Source organism: Blennius ocellaris (genome assembly GCF_963422515.1).
Source record: "Blennius ocellaris genome assembly, chromosome: 15".
Lineage (NCBI taxonomy): Eukaryota > Metazoa > Chordata > Actinopteri > Blenniiformes > Blenniidae > Blennius > Blennius ocellaris.
The window spans coordinates 24,742,308-24,759,508 of NC_137664.1; the positions used below are offsets into that span (position 1 = coordinate 24,742,308).

At 47.1% G+C, this 17,201-nt stretch overlaps 1 protein-coding gene across 3 annotated transcripts in view; it reads right to left on the reverse strand.

Moving 5' to 3' along the window:
• tcf4 (transcription factor 4) overlaps window positions 1–17,201 on the reverse strand; it is a gene marked incomplete at its 5' end in the record, with an annotated part of 300,703 nt that overhangs the window by 93,596 nt on the left and 189,906 nt on the right. Inside the window, one exon of one of the 3 annotated variants that reach the window (XM_080510104.1) lies at window positions 6,534–7,134. The exons of the other annotated variants lie outside the window; for them this stretch is intronic. Coding sequence (XP_080366230.1) covers window positions 6,534–6,602 — 69 coding nt within the window. Of the gene's footprint in view, window positions 1–6,533; window positions 7,135–17,201 lie in introns of those variants that run through there. 3 annotated transcript variants of the gene reach the window in all.

Genomic DNA, 17,201 nt, shown 5'->3' on the forward strand with positions numbered 1-17,201 from the left:
CTCAATAAATGAGGACGGACTATGAGGACAAGTGTTTCTCAGTGAGGATGAAACAATCAGCCATATTGAGTCAGTTTAGTTAAATCACAGCTCAGACCCAGATGTGGCACAGCTACTTCTTTTGTCCTTTTATAGTTTTACCAACATTACATTGAGATCTGATCTGTCTGAGAGGGAGAAGCTAAAGAAAAGGAACATTTCTTTGTTTATCCCCAAATATGTGATTTCACATCGAAACACTTTTTCCTATATTTGACTGCAAAGAGGAAGAAACGCAGTGCGATGGTCCGTCTGAGTTCTGCCTCCGTACCTCCGCTGGACTTGAGGTACTGGGGTCAGGAGCCGCCCTGGAACCCCTCTGGTTCTTCTCGTTCCACTGGTCCTCTGTTTCCTCGAGTTCTTCTAGTTCCTCTGTTTCTTCTCATTCCTCTGGTTCCTGGGGTTCTTCTAGTTCCTCTGGTTCCTGGGGTTCTTCTAGTTCCTCTGGTTCTTCTCATTCCTCTGGTTCCTGGGGTTCTTCGAGTTCCTCTGTTTCTTCTCATTCCTCTGGTTCCTGGGGTTCTTCTAGTTCCTCTGGTTCCTCTGTTTCTTCTAGTTCCTCTGGTTCTTCTCGTTCCTCTGGTTCCTGGGGTTCTTCTAGTTCCTGGGGTTCTTCTAGTTCCTCTGGTTCTTCTAGTTCCTCTGGTTCCTGGGGTTCTTCTAGTTCCTCTGGTTCCTCTGTTTCTTCTCGTCCCTCTGGTTCCTGGGGTTCTTCTAGTTCCTCTGGTTCTTCTCATTCCTCTGGTTCCTGGGGTTCTTCGAGTTCCTCTGTTTCTTCTCATTCCTCTGGTTCCTGGGGTTCTTCTAGTTCCTCTGGTTCTTCTCATTCCTCTGGTTCCTGGGGTTCTTCGAGTTCCTCTGTTTCTTCTCATTCCTCTGGTTCCTGGGGTTCTTCTAGTTCCTCTGGTTCCTCTGTTTCTTCTAGTTTCTATGGTTCTTCTCGTTCCTCTGGTTCCTGGGGTTCTTCTAGTTCCTCTGGTTCCTCTAGTTCCTCTGGTTCCTGGGGTTCATCTAGTTCCTCTGGTTCCTATAGTTCTTCTAGTTCCTCTAGTTCCTCTGGTTCCTGGGGTTCATCTAGTTCCTCTGGTTCCTATAGTTCTTCTAGTTCCCCTGGTTACTCTAGTTCCTCTGGTTCTTCTAGTTCCTTTGGTTCTTCTAGTTCATCTGGTTCTTCTAGTTCATCTGGCTCCTCCAGTTACTCTGGTTCCTCTAGTTCCTCTGTTTCTTCTGGTTCCTCGAGTTCCTCTGTTTTGTCTGGTTCCTCTAGTTTTTTTGGTTCTTCTGTTTTGTCTGGTTCCTCTCGTTCCTCTGCTACCATGGTTCCTCTGGTTCCTTTGATTCCTCTGACTTCTCTGGTTACTCCAGCTCGTCTGGTTCCCCTGATTCCTTTGACTCATGTGACTCCTCTGGTTCTGGTTCCTTTGGTTCTGGTTCCTGTGGTTCCTTTGGTTCTTCTGGTTCCCCTGATTCCTTTGACTCATGTGACTCCTCTGGTTCTGGTTCCTGTACTTCCTCTGGTTCTTGTGGTTCCCTCCCTTCAGGAACCACGGCGCCGTGCCCTCAGGTAGCGCGGCCAGTCTCTGACACCATAAAGCTGTTGCTACCTTAAGATGGAGCAGTGAGTCGGTTATCAGCTCCAATTTGGGGCGGAGCTCTTCACTTGCAACAGCCAATCAGCCGCTGGCACCAGCTGCTGCCAAGGTCTCCGAACATTCCAATATGGCCGCCGAGAGGCCTACGTGGCTCCGACCCTAACCGCTGACACTGGTCCATCTGCCAGCCGGACACCTCCTCAAGCAGAGACACACACACACACACACACACACACACAGGGAATCAAACCTGCAGCTCTCAGAGCTTCTATGTTGTTTTACTTTCTTTACATCAGGTGGAAATTCCCAGAAATCACAATAATTCTTTCAACTCTGCTCAGTCCACCTTCCCATGTGACACACACACACACACACACACACACACACACACACACACACACACACACACACACACACACACACACACACACACACACACACACACACACACACACACACACACAGCTCTGACTCACTGTTTGACTGTGCGTTTGTGTGTGTGTGTGTGTGTAGATTATTTTGACAGCTGCGACCTTGCACATTAAAGTCAAAAGGTTTAAAAGGAGCCAGAGAGGAAAAAGTGACCAGAAGCTTGTGTGTATTTTTTTTTTTCATTTTCATTTTCAGACACACAGAGACACACACTCCTCCTGTGTGAGCATGAGAATTGAGAATCGAGATCGAGAATTTAGGCTAAAGCTGATTTCACCAGAAGAACATGAGCTGACGTGTTGTCACCTGAAGGTGGCTTGTTTTTATTTGGATAAAATTCAAAGCAGGCAAACAGCAGATGTGTGTGTGTGTGTGTTTATGTGTGTGTGCGTTTCTGTTCTGCAGAAGAGTCACAGGTGGAAGCTTCTGAATTTGAGTTTGGGTTGAATTGAAGCGTCTGTGGAGGAAAGTTTGAGGAGATATTTTTCATTTAATTTCACTGCATTCGGCCAGTCGAGCCTCCAGGTCTCATCACAGACAGGAAGAACAAACAAACGACTCGTCATGCCGGATTAAACGAGAACAGCGCGTTGTCAATGGCGAAGGATCATCCATTCATGATCAGTACTTCAGGGGAGGACGAGTGATGGAGGAGCTACGGTGTGTTCACAGACATCATGTGGCGTAAACATCTTCATTACCTACCTTCACTTTTATCAAGCAAAAAATATATTTTAAAAAAGGATTTTAGATGCCAGACATTCTCATGCATGCGCGCGTGTGCGTGTGTGTGTGTGTGTGTGTGTGTGTGTGTGTGTGTGTGTGTGTGTGTGTGTGTGTGTGTGTGTGTGCATCAGCAGCATTGGTGTCACATAATCTGATGCAGAAGGATTAAGTTAAAGCTTGAATGGTGTGTCAGGTTTCAAACAACACACACACACACACACACACACACACACACACACACACACACACACACACACACACACACACACACACACACACACACACACACACACACACACACACACACACACACACTGTAGTAAAGTACCATCCAAGACAAGGTTTTCTGAATTTCTGAAACAGGAAAGGAAAAAGTATGAAACACGGCATACACATAAAAATAAAAATATAAATGCAACGAAACAATAAAATGAGCATTTGTGGAGTTGTTCAGTTAGAACAAGTCAAGCAGATGGAGACGGAGGCCTACACACACACACACACACACACACACACACACACACACAATGCTTCTATTTATAAAGTTATAATTGCATAACACGCTGTGCTCTAATTCCAGCCTACTGAGCACACAGGATGTCCACACACACACACACACACACACACACACACACACACACACACACACACACACACACACACACACACACACACACATACACACACACACACACACACACACACACACACACACACACACACGACCTGCAGATTTCAGCCTGTTGTCACTTCACCAGAGGAAATTTAAAAACGAGGTCATTCATCTATTATAACTGATTTTTCAGTTTTGTTTTAGAATATTTCTGATGGATAAATTTAAAGTATAGACGGAGTCATTCGGGTGTTGTTGGTGAAAACAGGACTACATTGGGCATGTTCATGCTTGGAAGTCCCTGTTTGCTCACAGCAGCTGAATAAAAAGGTAAAATAAATTAATTAATAAGCAACATTTCAAATTATGAAAAGCTAAATAAAATCCTTCCAAAAATACACATAAATATTTGGTACTTTTAGTAATTTCTGAAGCTCAAATAGCTCAAATATATTACATTTTCCTTAAATTGGACGAGCTCAGAAAAACGAACTTCAGTCTTTAATTCATTCATCAGAAAAACAAAAAACAAAAAAACAAACGAAACGTGTGAAAAGTGTGTTTTCACTGCAGGATTTTTTTTGGCAGGCAGCTTTGGGACGACTAATTAAAACTTACTGAATATTCAAATGCTGCGTTAGCATAACAATAGCCGGCTGGCCGGGCCGCTTTTAAATGAGGCCTTTTGTTTTTAGCCCAGCTTTCTGCTGCCTCATTAAGGCCGCTGCAGCTTAAGTTAGTGAGCCGACAGCCGCTACCCGCGAAGCCCGGGCCTCAGCCCTGCCCCACACACACACACACACACACACACACACACACACACACCACACTCACACACACACACCGTCCTGCAGATCTGTCCAAGTCATTTCTGCTCCTTCGCTTCAACCAGCCCTAAACCTCTTCTTCTCTCTTCTTCTCCTCTTCTTCTCCTCTTCTTCGCTCCGGCAGCCTTACCTGCCCCCTGAAACACTGTCAGACAAACAAACGTTCCCGCAGTGGGGTGGGGGGGTGGGGGGGTGGGGGGTGGGTCTAGAGGCGTGAAAACCGGCACACAGAGTGAGCCGGCGGTAAAGTGAAGATACAGAGGATCTTGGCACCGGATCAAGACCGCCGGCACAATGTGCCGTCCAACAAAGCGGCGGCGCCGGCAGCCCCGGGAATAAGCTCCGGAGCTTAGTGCGAGCGAGCAGGTACAATAAACAGAAGAGGAAGAAGAAAAAGGCCCATGAAGCCGGACGGAGGCCGGAGACTCGCAGCCGGCCGGAGGACAGAGGACGGCTGTTGGTCCAAACAACGAGGACTCTGTTCACAAACCAACGCCGTCCAGTCCGTTCACGCTAAACAGCCTCAGCAAACCAAAGAATCCCGACATGAGAGAGGGCAGTCCTACAGTCACCACAGAATTCACGACGAAAATAAACACAAAGTCGGCAAAAATAAATATACTGATCAAAACCCTGAATCTGAGAGAAAAGCTTCTCATTTCAAGCAACAGCCAGAGAAGCAATGCCATGGCAAAAATAAACCAAGCTTCCAAATATTGTTCTCGACTGCATGATCATTTAAAACAAATTATTTAATATAAAATATCAACAGAAATTGTTCAAATGTGCCTGAAACTCATTCTGAATTTAAATTTTATTCTGCATTTAAAATAAAATTTCAATTCTTAATTGAAGTAAGGAGGAATATTACAGAAAAAATGACAGTAGAATTTATTTTCAGTGTATGTGTGTTGATTTCAAAATTGCACTAATGTTCCTGCCTGTCACTTTCTCCTCATCCTCACAATCTTCCTCCTCATCCTGAATGAAAAAGAAGCTCCTGCAGACACTTTGCTGACAGGTGGATCCTGCAGGAAATCCCAGCCTCTCTCTTCATTTGCACCTGCATCTCGCACGCGCACACACACACACACACACACACACACACACACACACACACACACACACACACACACACTGTTTAATGTTAAATGTGAAAAAAACTGTGAATTTAATTTCAATCTTTGCTTCAGTAGTTCTCTTAAACCCCCATCACGGTTACAGGTAGGGAGGGTGTGTGTGTGTGTGTGTGTGTGTGTGTGTGTGTGTGTGTGTGTGTGTGTGTGTGTGTGTGTGTGTGTGCCCCCGCCTGTGTGGACAGTGATAGACAAGTTCACAGGAGGTCACACACACTTCGCACTCTCTTCCAATCACTTCCCTCTCAGATGCTTTATTTTTCCACAAAGGTTTATTTTAAACAAACTTAATTGAATGGTTCTATTAACTATCTATTATTCACCAGAAATAAAATAAATCAATGTTGTGCGATATGCAAAGAAAAACATGTGCAAGGCCGATTTAGAGCTGCAGAAGAAAGAATCACACTTAATAAAATTATTTGTCAGCCACGAAAATTCATGGAAAATAATAAACTTATTTGCAGAATTCAAATATAGATTGGCGATTGTCACATGTAATTAACGGTGGGTTGTTTCCAGATTTTAACAAATGCAAAGCAATTCCAGAGTACAGGCCTGTGTCGAGGCTCCTGGCAAAAAGCACTCAGTCACTGCAAAAAGCCACCAAACGAACAAAATAAATCTGAAATAATAACAACTCTTTTTCTAAATTAGAGTGCAATTAACATCGGACATTGACGTTGCGTGGAGGATTATTGTGGGCCAAGCGCGGAAGATGCGCACGACCTATTTAATTCGGGATTCATATTTTAATTTTTTTTGTAGGAATATGTATTTAAACAAAAAAAAAAAAAAAAAAGACGAACGCGGTTCTGTAATATGTGGCCCACATATTACAGAAGAGTCAGCAGGGAAACACGAACAACCGCGTGTCCCTCTTCTGTTGCCGCTGCCTGCTGCCTCCTCTGTCCAGAAGCGCAGCCCGGCAGGCGGACAGCGGCGGCTCTGCGCTCCGCTCAGCGGCACCGGAGCGCGGCCGGTGCGTAAAAGCCTCACCTTCACCTCCTCCTTCACCCTCTCTCATCCTTTCTTCACCCCCCCCCCCCCCCCCCCCCCCCCCACTACACACACACACACACACACACACACGCACGCACGCCCACTGACTCCCAGTTTGTTTCCGGGGAAGGGGCCGCGGGACGCGGCGTGTGGAGCTCGGTCTTACCGCCTTGCCGTTGTAGTAGTACATGAGCGAGCTGCCTGTCATCCCCGGGATCGTGTACGCACAATACATCGTTCCTCTCCTCCGCAGAAAGAAGAAAGAAAACTCTTTAATTCTCTTCCGCACTTCGTTCTCTTCCTCTCTCTCTCTTTTTTTAAATTTCGGGTGATTTTCTGGGGGGTTTCTTATCTCTGCGCCCCCCGCCCTTCTCTGTGCGTCTTCTCCACCGTGTCTCTTCTCTTTCCCAGCAGAACTTTTTTTTTTTTTCTCCTTTCGGGTTTGTTATGGTTTCCACTCTCTGCGCTGCGTTCACGTCTTCCTGCCTGCGCGTTTTTTTTCCCGCGACAATTCCTTCAGTTGCATTTTCCCATATGGCCGAGATGAGGCACGCCGAATATGCAAAGTAGGCAGAGAGAGAGAGAGACAGAGAGAGAGAGAGAGAGAGAGAGAGAGAGAGAGAGAGAGCGAGATGGGGGAGGGAGGGGGAGTGCCCCTCCCCTCCCCTCTCTCTCTCTCTGTCTCTTTCTCCCACCGCTTTATCCATTCAGGTGCGAGAGCTAACACTTCAGTCCATCACACACACACACACACACACACACACACACACACACACACACACACACACACACACACACACACACACACACACACACACACACACACACACACACACACACACACACTTTAAGGTCACACGCAGGATCTCGGACTGTGATCTTATCCCGACTCGAACTATGAACTTGAGCGCGCCTGAGCCGCCGCTCCTGACACGTGCACTGAAAATAGAGTCGCGCGCACCCAGACGCTCTCAGAAGGGGGCGCGCGCGGTTGCCGGCTCTCTTTCAACTCGCCACAGTAAATGTGGAAGCCATCCCTTCCTCCCTCCCTCCCTCCCTCCCTCCCTCTCTCCTCCCCAGCGCAGTTTGCGTGTGCCTTTGAACTGAGCCGAATATTCACTTTTTCCAGCGCGCGCCTCTTTCATCACCTCCTCCCTTCTTCCCTCCCTCAGTTATTTCCTTTTATTCCCTCCATCCTGCTCCTCACATATCCTCTCTCAGTCTCACCTCCCCCTCTTCCTTTTTTCTTCCACCTGTTTCAGTCCTCCCACCTTTTCTCACCTGCTTCCTTCCTTCTCTCCTCTTTTTCTGCCTTCCTTCCTTCCTCCCTCCCTTCTTCTTTCTGCTCCTATTTGCTCTCCATTCATTGCCTCCTTTTTGTATTTCCTCATTTTGACTTTCCTTTTCCTGCTTCTTTATTTACAACCTTTTCTCCAAATAAGTCAATTCACTGTAATTTTCCAAATATGCAACTTACCTCAAAGTTGAGTAAAAATGACTAAATATACTTTGTTACTTCCAACATGCTGGTTCGGAGTATTGAAGTAATACTCAGTTTAATCAGCATGTTTCAATTCATGAAGTTCCTGATTAACATCGAACTGTCAATTATTTGTATTAGTTTTTTCCTTCAGGTCAATCAAACGCATATTCTGAGTATTTTAATGGAAATATGTCATTGTTTTAGTCTGTTCAATTTGATAATTTACCATTGAAGTTACACTTGACTCACCTTTCCACTTAAGATGAACTTGCACTGCCAACATCCTGTTTGCTTCCTCATTTCCTCTCCACCAGCTTCCTGTTATTGTCCTCCCCAGCTTCCTATGTCCTCCCCAGCTTCCTATGTCCTCCCCAGCTTCCTATTTCCTCCCCAGCTTCCTATTTCCTCACCAGCTTCCTATATCCTCCCCAGCTTCCTATGTCCTCCCCAGCTTCCTATTTCCTCCCCAGCTTCCTATATCCTCCCCAGCTTCCTATATCCTCCCCAGCTTCCTATTTCCTCACCAGCTTCCTATATCCTCCCCAGCTTCCTATGTCCTCCCCAGCTTCCTATTTCCTCCCCAGCTTCCTATATCCTCCCCAGCTTCCTATGTCCTCCCCAGCTTCCTATATCCTCTCCAGCTTCCTATATCCTCTCCAGCATCCTATTTCCTCCCCAGCTTCCTATATCCTCTCCAGCTTCCTATATTCTCTCCAGCATCCTATTTCCTCACCAGCTTCCTATTTCCTCCCCAGCTTCCTATTTCCTCCCCAGCTTCCTATTTCCTCCCCAGCTTCCTATTTCCTCACCAGCTTCCTATTTCCTCCCCAGCTTCCTATATCCTCACCAGCTTCCTATATCCTCTCCAGCTTCCTATATCCTCACCAGCTTCCTATATCCTCTCCAGCATCCTATTTCCTCCCCAGCTTCCCATTTCCTCCCCAGCTTCCTATTTCCTCACCAGCTTCCTATATCCTCTCCAGCTTCCTGTATCCTCTCCAGCTTCCTATTTCCTCACCAGCTTCCTATATCCTCACCAGCTTCCTATATCCTCTCCAGCTTCCTGTATCCTCTCCAGCTTCCTATTTCCTCACCAGCTTCCTATATCCTCTCCAGCTTCCTATTTCCTCACCAGCTTCCTATTTCCTCACCAGCTTCCTATATCCTCTCCAGCTTCCTATATCCTCTCCAGCTTCCTATTTCCTCACCAGCTTCCTATATCCTCTCCAGCTTCCTATATCCTCACCAGCTTCCTATATCCTCTCCAGCTTCCTATTTCCTCACCAGCTTCCTATTTCCTCACCAGCTTCCTATATCCTCTCCAGCTTCCTATTTCCTCACCAGCTTCCTATTTCCTCACCAGCTTCCTATTTCCTCACCAGCTTCCTATATCCTCTCCAGCTTCCTATTTCTTCACCAGCTTCCTATTTCCTCACCAGCTTCCTATATCCTCTCCAGCTTCCTATATCCTCTCCAGCTTCCTATTTCCTCACCAGCTTCCTATTTCCTCACCAGCTTCCTATATCCTCTCCAGCTTCCTATTTCCTCACCAGCTTCCTATATCCTCTCCAGCTTCCTATTTCCTCTCCAGCTTCCTATTTCCTCACCAGCTTCCTATATCCTCTCCAGCTTCCTATATCCTCACCAGCTTCCTATATCCTCTCCAGCTTCCTATATCCTCTCCAGCTTCCTATTTCCTCACCAGCTTCCCACATGATGATTTCCTCTCATGGCCCTTTCTGCTCCCAGTCCTCCTTCACTTCCTTCCTCCTCTTCCTCTTCGATCTTCTTCACTTTAGTTCCAGTCATTCCATCCTCTCTTCATTTCCTCAGTTTTGGATGAGGAAATATATCCCTGCACTGAGATCAATAGATCAATAAATCAAAAGCAATGTTTCACCATTGTGTCTGGTCGCTTCACTGCTTCACGTCGCTGCGTCTCCATCCTGGTGTGAACCCGGGTTCTTGTGGCGACACGGCGACTCTGTTAAAACTCCGTCACTGGCGTAAAGGTGGAGTGACCTTCTGACGGTGACGTGGGTGAAACCCGCCTACGGGGGGGCGCCACAAACATCCCAACGCGGCTCGACGTGACAGAATGAATTCCCGTTGGCGTGCAACGCCACTCCTAATGTAGTCGCCTGGCTGTGATGGCATTTTTATCTAAATACAATAGTGAAGAGGCAAATACATTGTGTGTGTAGCTGCTCGGCTGTTTGTTCGCAACCCAATCACAAAAGTTTCCGTGGGAGTCGTCAGATGGTCGCATGGAAATGAAAGGTAAACTTCAGAATACCTCCTTAAGTCTGATTGACGTGCAGGTTTGTGAGCAGATCCAGAAGGATCCAGATTATCAGCACGATAACAACCAGGACAGTGTGTGTGTGTGTGTGTGTGTGTGGGGGGGGGGGGGGGGGGGGGGGGGGGGCTGTAAACAGGAAGTCATACTTCTGTTTAGATTAAAGATCCAAGAGGTCAGATTAATGTGTGCCAATGATCGACACTCAACCAGACAAATTGTCTGATCTTTAGCTGGGAGATGAATGAAGAAGTGACTACGAAGAAAAAAAAAGAGGCATGGAAAATTATAACAAGCAGGGAGAAAGAGAGAGAGGGAGAGAGAGGGAGAGAGAGTTACAGGCAGACAGTGATTCAGTCGTCCAAATTTCATATTAACATCGTCATCATTCATCCTATTCAAACAAATAATAGACTCCAAAACAAGTGAACAGACCTCTCTCTCTCTCTCCCTCCCTCTCTCCCTCTCTCTCTCTACCTCGCCCACTCTCACTGGATCTCTCTCTCCCCCTCTCTCTCCTCTTCTTTCAGCTTTAATTTGATTAAAAAGTGAGCTGCAGGAAGGGGAGGGAGGGCTGATGCACATCTAATAAGTGGACCATCTGTCTGCAGCGCTGGCTGGCTCCCAGCATTGTACCCGGCCAGACTGCATGGGGAATGAAGAGAGAGATGGAGGGATGGAAGAAGAGAGGGAGGAAAACAGTCCAGAGGAAGGCAGGAAAAGAAAACCCAAACAGAGTGACCCGGTTGAGGGGAAAAAGCAGCAGAAGCAGTGTTTTTAATTCTGTCCGACACTTCGTCAAGGAACCAGAGGGAGATGAAGAGGGATGAAGAGAATAACAGAGGAGGAGAGGAGAGGAGAGGAGAGGGCAAGAAGGTGAAAAAAAACAGAAGCAGAAAACAGAGAAAACACACAGAAGGCAGGTGAGGAGAAAGGAGATACTGAAAGAGGAAAAGATGGAAAGAAGCAGGATGAGCTGACGGAACGTTTCAAGTGAAAAAGCATCATTTCTGCTTTTTCTTTTCAGAAAAGTTGCACAGCAATTCTTTTGAAAACAAGGTCAGTTTCCACAGAAATGGCAGAAAACGTTGTAGTTTCCATGTCAGGCCATGAGTTGGTGCTGTTGGTTGTATTAGTACTGAAGCCACACACACATGCAGCAGAGAACAAGGGGTTCTAAGCATTAACACTGGGAGAACAGACTGATTACAAACAGTCACAATCTCACATTATTATCTACATCATGACGGACACCTGGCGGCCTGCGGCAGAACGCGTCCTCGCCATCTGATCTTTAAAATTAGAAAGGTCAATTAACCACATTGGAACCTAATGTGAAATCTCATCAAATATTTATGTATGACTGCTGTCAAAATGAACGCAGCAATTTTAATTCCAAATATTTCATTTGTTAGAAATAATTTACACAATTAACGCAGTTCTGTTAAATTCCAGGTGGTTGTACTCACTAACCTACATGAGTAGCTTCACTTCACGTACTCTTTAAAAAGCAACCTGACGTCTCGTTGGACAAAGCCAAAGTCATTTGCTCACTTTTCAAAGCCCAATTTAACGACTGCACACGTTTCTCTGCACATTCAGCAGGTTGCCATGTTGGCTGACCAGGAGCCAAACTGCTAAAACGGAGGGACTACTGGAAACAAGCAGGTATATTGTTTTTCTCTTCCCTCTTCTTCCCTCGCCTCTTCCCCTGTGTGTTCGTGTGTGTTTGCTTTGTTTCTCCACCCTGTCCTACCCTGTTTCTTCAAATACTTAAGTTGTCAAAGTGTTCGACCTGCACTTTGACTGACAAGTCTGTTGGTGGATTTAAAAAGATGCTTTTATTTCCTTTTGCTAAACTTGAAGAGAAACCGATTCACTCAAAGCTGAAAGAAAGTTATGAAAACGGTCTTTGAACTTAAATGTATTCTGCATTCATTTTACAATCATTCTATGTTTTCCGGAAAAAAAAACCAAAACAAAAAAAACCCGTTTATATATATATTATATATATATATATATATATATATATATATATATATATATAAACGTATATATTTTTTTATAAACGTTTTTCATCAAATTTACTGCAACGATTGTAGGAAAAATGTGAGTTTGTCACTTTTTTAATCTGTGTGTGTAAAACAGGATTTGTGCTCCTGGAATGAAGACTTTGTGAATGTGGAGGTGTTGTGTTGTGTCTGTGGAGAGAAAACAAACCCTACAGGCACAAACTACAACTACAACTACTACTTTTACAAGTGTTCAAGCCTTTTTCAACAAAAGTACCTCCATAGTTTTTGGTTGAACAATGCATTTTCGCAATGGAAGGAGCAGCTTTTGTGAAGCTTCCATAACTGCAGTGTCACACACAGAACAGTTTGCAGTTTGTGTAATATCTGTAGTTTTCAGAGGTTTAACATGAAAGAGCACTCAGTTTTTATCGATTGAACTTTCCTGTATTTGCAGCTAAATAAAACGTGTCCGTATTGGATTTTCATATTTAATGAGCCCAACGCTTCAGATTCAAAGTTACCAAACAATCTACTTCTGCAGGGGGATGATGCTGTTGTCAAATTACAAGCACAGCACTTTTGAAAGAAATATTTTGTGCAACAGGGCCACTAAGACGTAAAGTGATAATTACATAACTTGATCCAAAACTCAGAAATGTGTGCACATTATTGGAAATAAACCCAAACGTATCATTCACGGATGTTGAACTGGTACAACAAGTTAAAAACTGAGACAGTTGATCAAACAAATCATGTGGCTGACCCAATGTCCCCTTTGCTCCTGTCACACCCGTCACGGCCACTAGGGGTCACAATACCAACAACACATGTACAGACGACTGTATGTTCTTCTTGTACAATCAACCCACAATACATGTGCTGAAACTAGACTCTTTAAATTATTTTCTTTACTTAAATTATAATTGTAATTGGAAAATTGACAACAAAAGTACTTTATGAAAAGGTAACTGTATTTTGTTAAAATGAGAGGAACCTCTTCTGGAAAGTCAGTGGAGTTTTTATTATCTGTTAAACAAATACATAAATAGGACTTTATATTATTCTGCTGTGGCTGTTAATTTGTGTTTAAACATGGATTCTGTCAATCCCTCCATCCTCCACCTCCCTCCATCCTCCACCCTCCACCTCCCTACATCCTCCATTTACCACCTCCCTCCATCCTCCATCTCCCTCAATTCTCCACCTCCCTCCAGCCTCCTTTTGTCACCTTCCTCCACCCTTCACCTCCCTCCATCCTCCTTTTGTCACCTTCCTCCACCCTTCACCTCCCTCCAGCCTCCTTTTGTCACCTTCCTCCACCCTTCACCTCCCTCCATCCTCCTTTTGTCACCTTCCTCCACCCTTCACCCCCCTCCATCCTCCTTTTGTCACCTTCCTCCACCCTTCACCTCCCTCCATCCTCCTTTTGTCACCTTCCTCCACCCTTCACCTCACTCCAGCCTCCTTTTGTCACCTTCCTCCACCCTTCACCTCCCTCCATCCTCCTTTTGTCACCTTCCTCCACCTCCCTCCAGCCTCCTTTTGTCACCTTCCTCCACCCTTCACCTCCCTCCAGCCTCCTTTTGTCACCTTCCTCCACCCTTCACCTCCCTCCATCCTCCTTTTGTCACCTTCCTCCACCCTTCACCTCCCTCCATCCTCCTTTTGTCACCTTCCTCCACCCTTCCCCTCCCTCCATCCTCCTTTTGTCACCTTCCTCCACCCTTCACCTCCCTCCAGCCTCCTTTTGTCACCTTCCTCCACCCTTCACCTCCCTCCATCCTCCTTTTGTCACCTTCCTCCACCCTTCACCTCCCTCCATCCTCCTTTTGTCACCTTCCTCCACCCTTCACCTCCCTCCATCCTCCTTTTGTCACCTTCCTCCACCCTCCACCTCCCTCTATCCTCCACCTCCGTCCATCCTCCATCCTCCCTCCACCCTTCACCTCCCTCCATCCTCCTTTTGTCACCTTCCTCCACCCTTCACCTCCCTCCAGCCTCCTTTTGTCACCTTCCTCCACCCTTCACCTCCCTCCATCCTCCTTTTTTCACCTTCCTCCACCCTTCACCTCCCTCCAGTCTCCTTTTGTCACCTTCCTCCACCCTTCACCTCCCTCCAGCCTCCTTTTGTCACCTTCATCCACCCTTCACCTCCCTCCATCCTCCTTTTGTCACCTTCCTCCACCCTCCACCTGCCTCCATTCTCCACCTCCCTCTTCCTCCACCTCCGTCCATCCTCCCTCTATCCTCCACCTCCCTCCATCCTACACCTCCTCCACCTCTTCCATCATCCACCTCCCTCTATCCTCCACCTCCCTCCATCCTACACCTCCTCCACCTCTTCCATCCTCCACCTCCCTCCATCCTTGAGTCTAATTCATTTTCTTCCCCACTTCTCCCACTTTTCCTCCTCTGATACACTCTATCTCCTTCCTTTCGTTCTCCTCCTCCTCCTCCTCCCTCTATCCTCCATCTCCCTCCATCCTCCACCTCCCTCCATCCTACACCTCCTCCACCTCTTCCATCCTCCACCTCCCTCCATCCTTGAGTCTAATTCATTTTCTTCCCCACTTCTCCCACTTTTCCTCCTCTGATACACTCTATCTCCTTCCTTTCGTTCTCCTCCTCCTCCTCCTCCCTCTATCCTCCATCTCCCTCTATCCTCCACCTGCCTCCATCCTACACCTCCTCCACCTCTTCCATCCTCCACCTCCCTCCATCCTTGAGTCTAATTCATTTTCTTCCCCACTTCTCCCACTTTTCCTCCTCTGATACACTCTATCTCCTTCCTTTCGTTCTCCTCCTCCTCCTCCCTCTATCCTCCATCTCCCTCCATCCTCCACCTCCCTCTATCCTCCACCTGCCTCCATCCTACACCTCCTCCACCTCTTCCATCCTCCACCTCCCTCCATCCTTGAGTCTAATTCATTTTCTTCCCCACTTCTCCCACTTTTCCTCCTCTGATACACTCTATCTCCTTCCTTTCGTTCTCCTCCTCCTCCTCCCTCTATCCTCCATCTCCCTCCATCCTCCACCTCCCTCTATCCTCCACCTGCCTCCATCCTACACCTCCTCCACCTCTTCCATCCTCCACCTCCCTCCATCCTTGAGTCTAATTCATTTTCTTCCCCACTTCTCCCACTTTTCCTCCTCTGATACACTCTATCTCCTTCCTTTCGTTCTCCTCCTCCTCCTCCCTCTATCCTCCATCTCCCTCCATCCTCCACCTCCCTCTATCCTCCACCTGCCTCCATCCTACACCTCCTCCACCTCTTCCATCCTCCACCTCCCTCCATCCTTGAGTCTAATTCATTTTCTTCCCCACTTCTCCCACTTTTCCTCCTCTGATACACTCTATCTCCTTCCTTTCGTTCTCCTCCTCCTCCTCCCTCTATCCTCCATCTCCCTCCATCCCCCACCTCCCTCCATCCTACACCTCCTCCACCTCTTCCATCCTCCACCTCCCTCCATCCTTGAGTCTAATTCATTTTCTTCCCCACTTCTCCCACTTTTCCTCCTCTGATACACTCTATCTCCTTCCTTTCGTTCTCCTCCTCCTCCTCCCTCTATCCTCCATCTCCCTCCATCCTCCACCTCCCTCTATCCTCCACCTGCCTCCATCCTACACCTCCTGCACCTCTTCCATCCTCCACCTCCCTCCATCCTTGAGTCTAATTCATTTTCTTCCCCACTTCTCCCACTTTTCCTCCTCTGATACACTCTATCTCCTTCCTTTCGTTCTCCTCCTCCTCCTCCCTCTATCCTCCATCTCCCTCCATCCTCCACCTCCCTCTATCCTCCACCTGCCTCCATCCTACACCTCCTCCACCTCTTCCATCCTCCACCTCCCTCCATCCTTGAGTCTAATTCATTTTCTTCCCCACTTCTCCCACTTTTCCTCCTCTGATACACTCTATCTCCTTCCTTTCGTTCTCCTCCTCCTCCTCCCTCTATCCTCCATCTCCCTCCATCCTCCACCTCCCTCTATCCTCCACCTGCCTCCATCCTACACCTCCTCCACCTCTTCCATCCTCCACCTCCCTCCATCCTTGAGTCTAATTCATTTTCTTCCCCACTTCTCCCACTTTTCCTCCTCTGATACACTCTATCTCCTTCCTTTCGTTCTCCTCCTCCTCCTCCCTCTATCCTCCATCTCCCTCCATCCTCCACCTCCCTCTATCCTCCACCTGCCTACATCCTACACCTCCTCCACCTCTTCCATCCTCCACCTCCCTCCATCCTTGAGTCTAATTCATTTTCTTCCCCACTTCTCCCACTTTTCCTCCTCTGATACACTCTATCTCCTTCCTTTCGTTCTCCTCCTCCTCCTCCCTCTATCCTCCATCTCCCTCCATCCCCCACCTCCCTCTATCCTCCACCTCCCTCCATCCTACACCTCCTCCACCTCTTCCATCCTCCACCTTCCTCCATCCTTGAGTCTAATTCATTTTCTTCCCCACTTCTCCCACTTTTCCTCCTCTGATACACTCTATCTCCTTCCTTTCGTTCTCCTCCTCCTCCTCCCTCCATCCTCCACCTCCCTCTATCCTCCACCTGCCTCCATCCTACACCTCCTCCACCTCTTCCATCCTCCACCTCCCTCCATCCTTGAGTCTAATTCATTTTCTTCCCCACTTCTCCCACTTTTCCTCCTCTGATACACTCTATCTCCTTCCTTTCGTTCTCCTCCTCCTCCTCCCTCTATCCTCCATCTCCCTCCATCCTCCACCTCCCTCTATCCTCCACCTGCCTCCATCCTACACCTCCTCCACCTCTTCCATCCTCCACCTCCCTCCATCCTTGAGTCTAATTCATTTTCTTCCCCACTTCTCCCACTTTTCCTCCTCTGATACACTCTATCTCCTTCCTTTCGTTCTCCTCCTCCTCCTCCCTCTATCCTCCATCTCCCTCCATCCTCCACCTCCCTCTATCCTCCACCTGCCTCCATCCTACACCTCCTCCACCTCTTCCATCCTCCACCTCCCTCCATCCTTGAGTCTAATTCATTTTCTTCCCCACTTCTCCCACTTTTCCTCC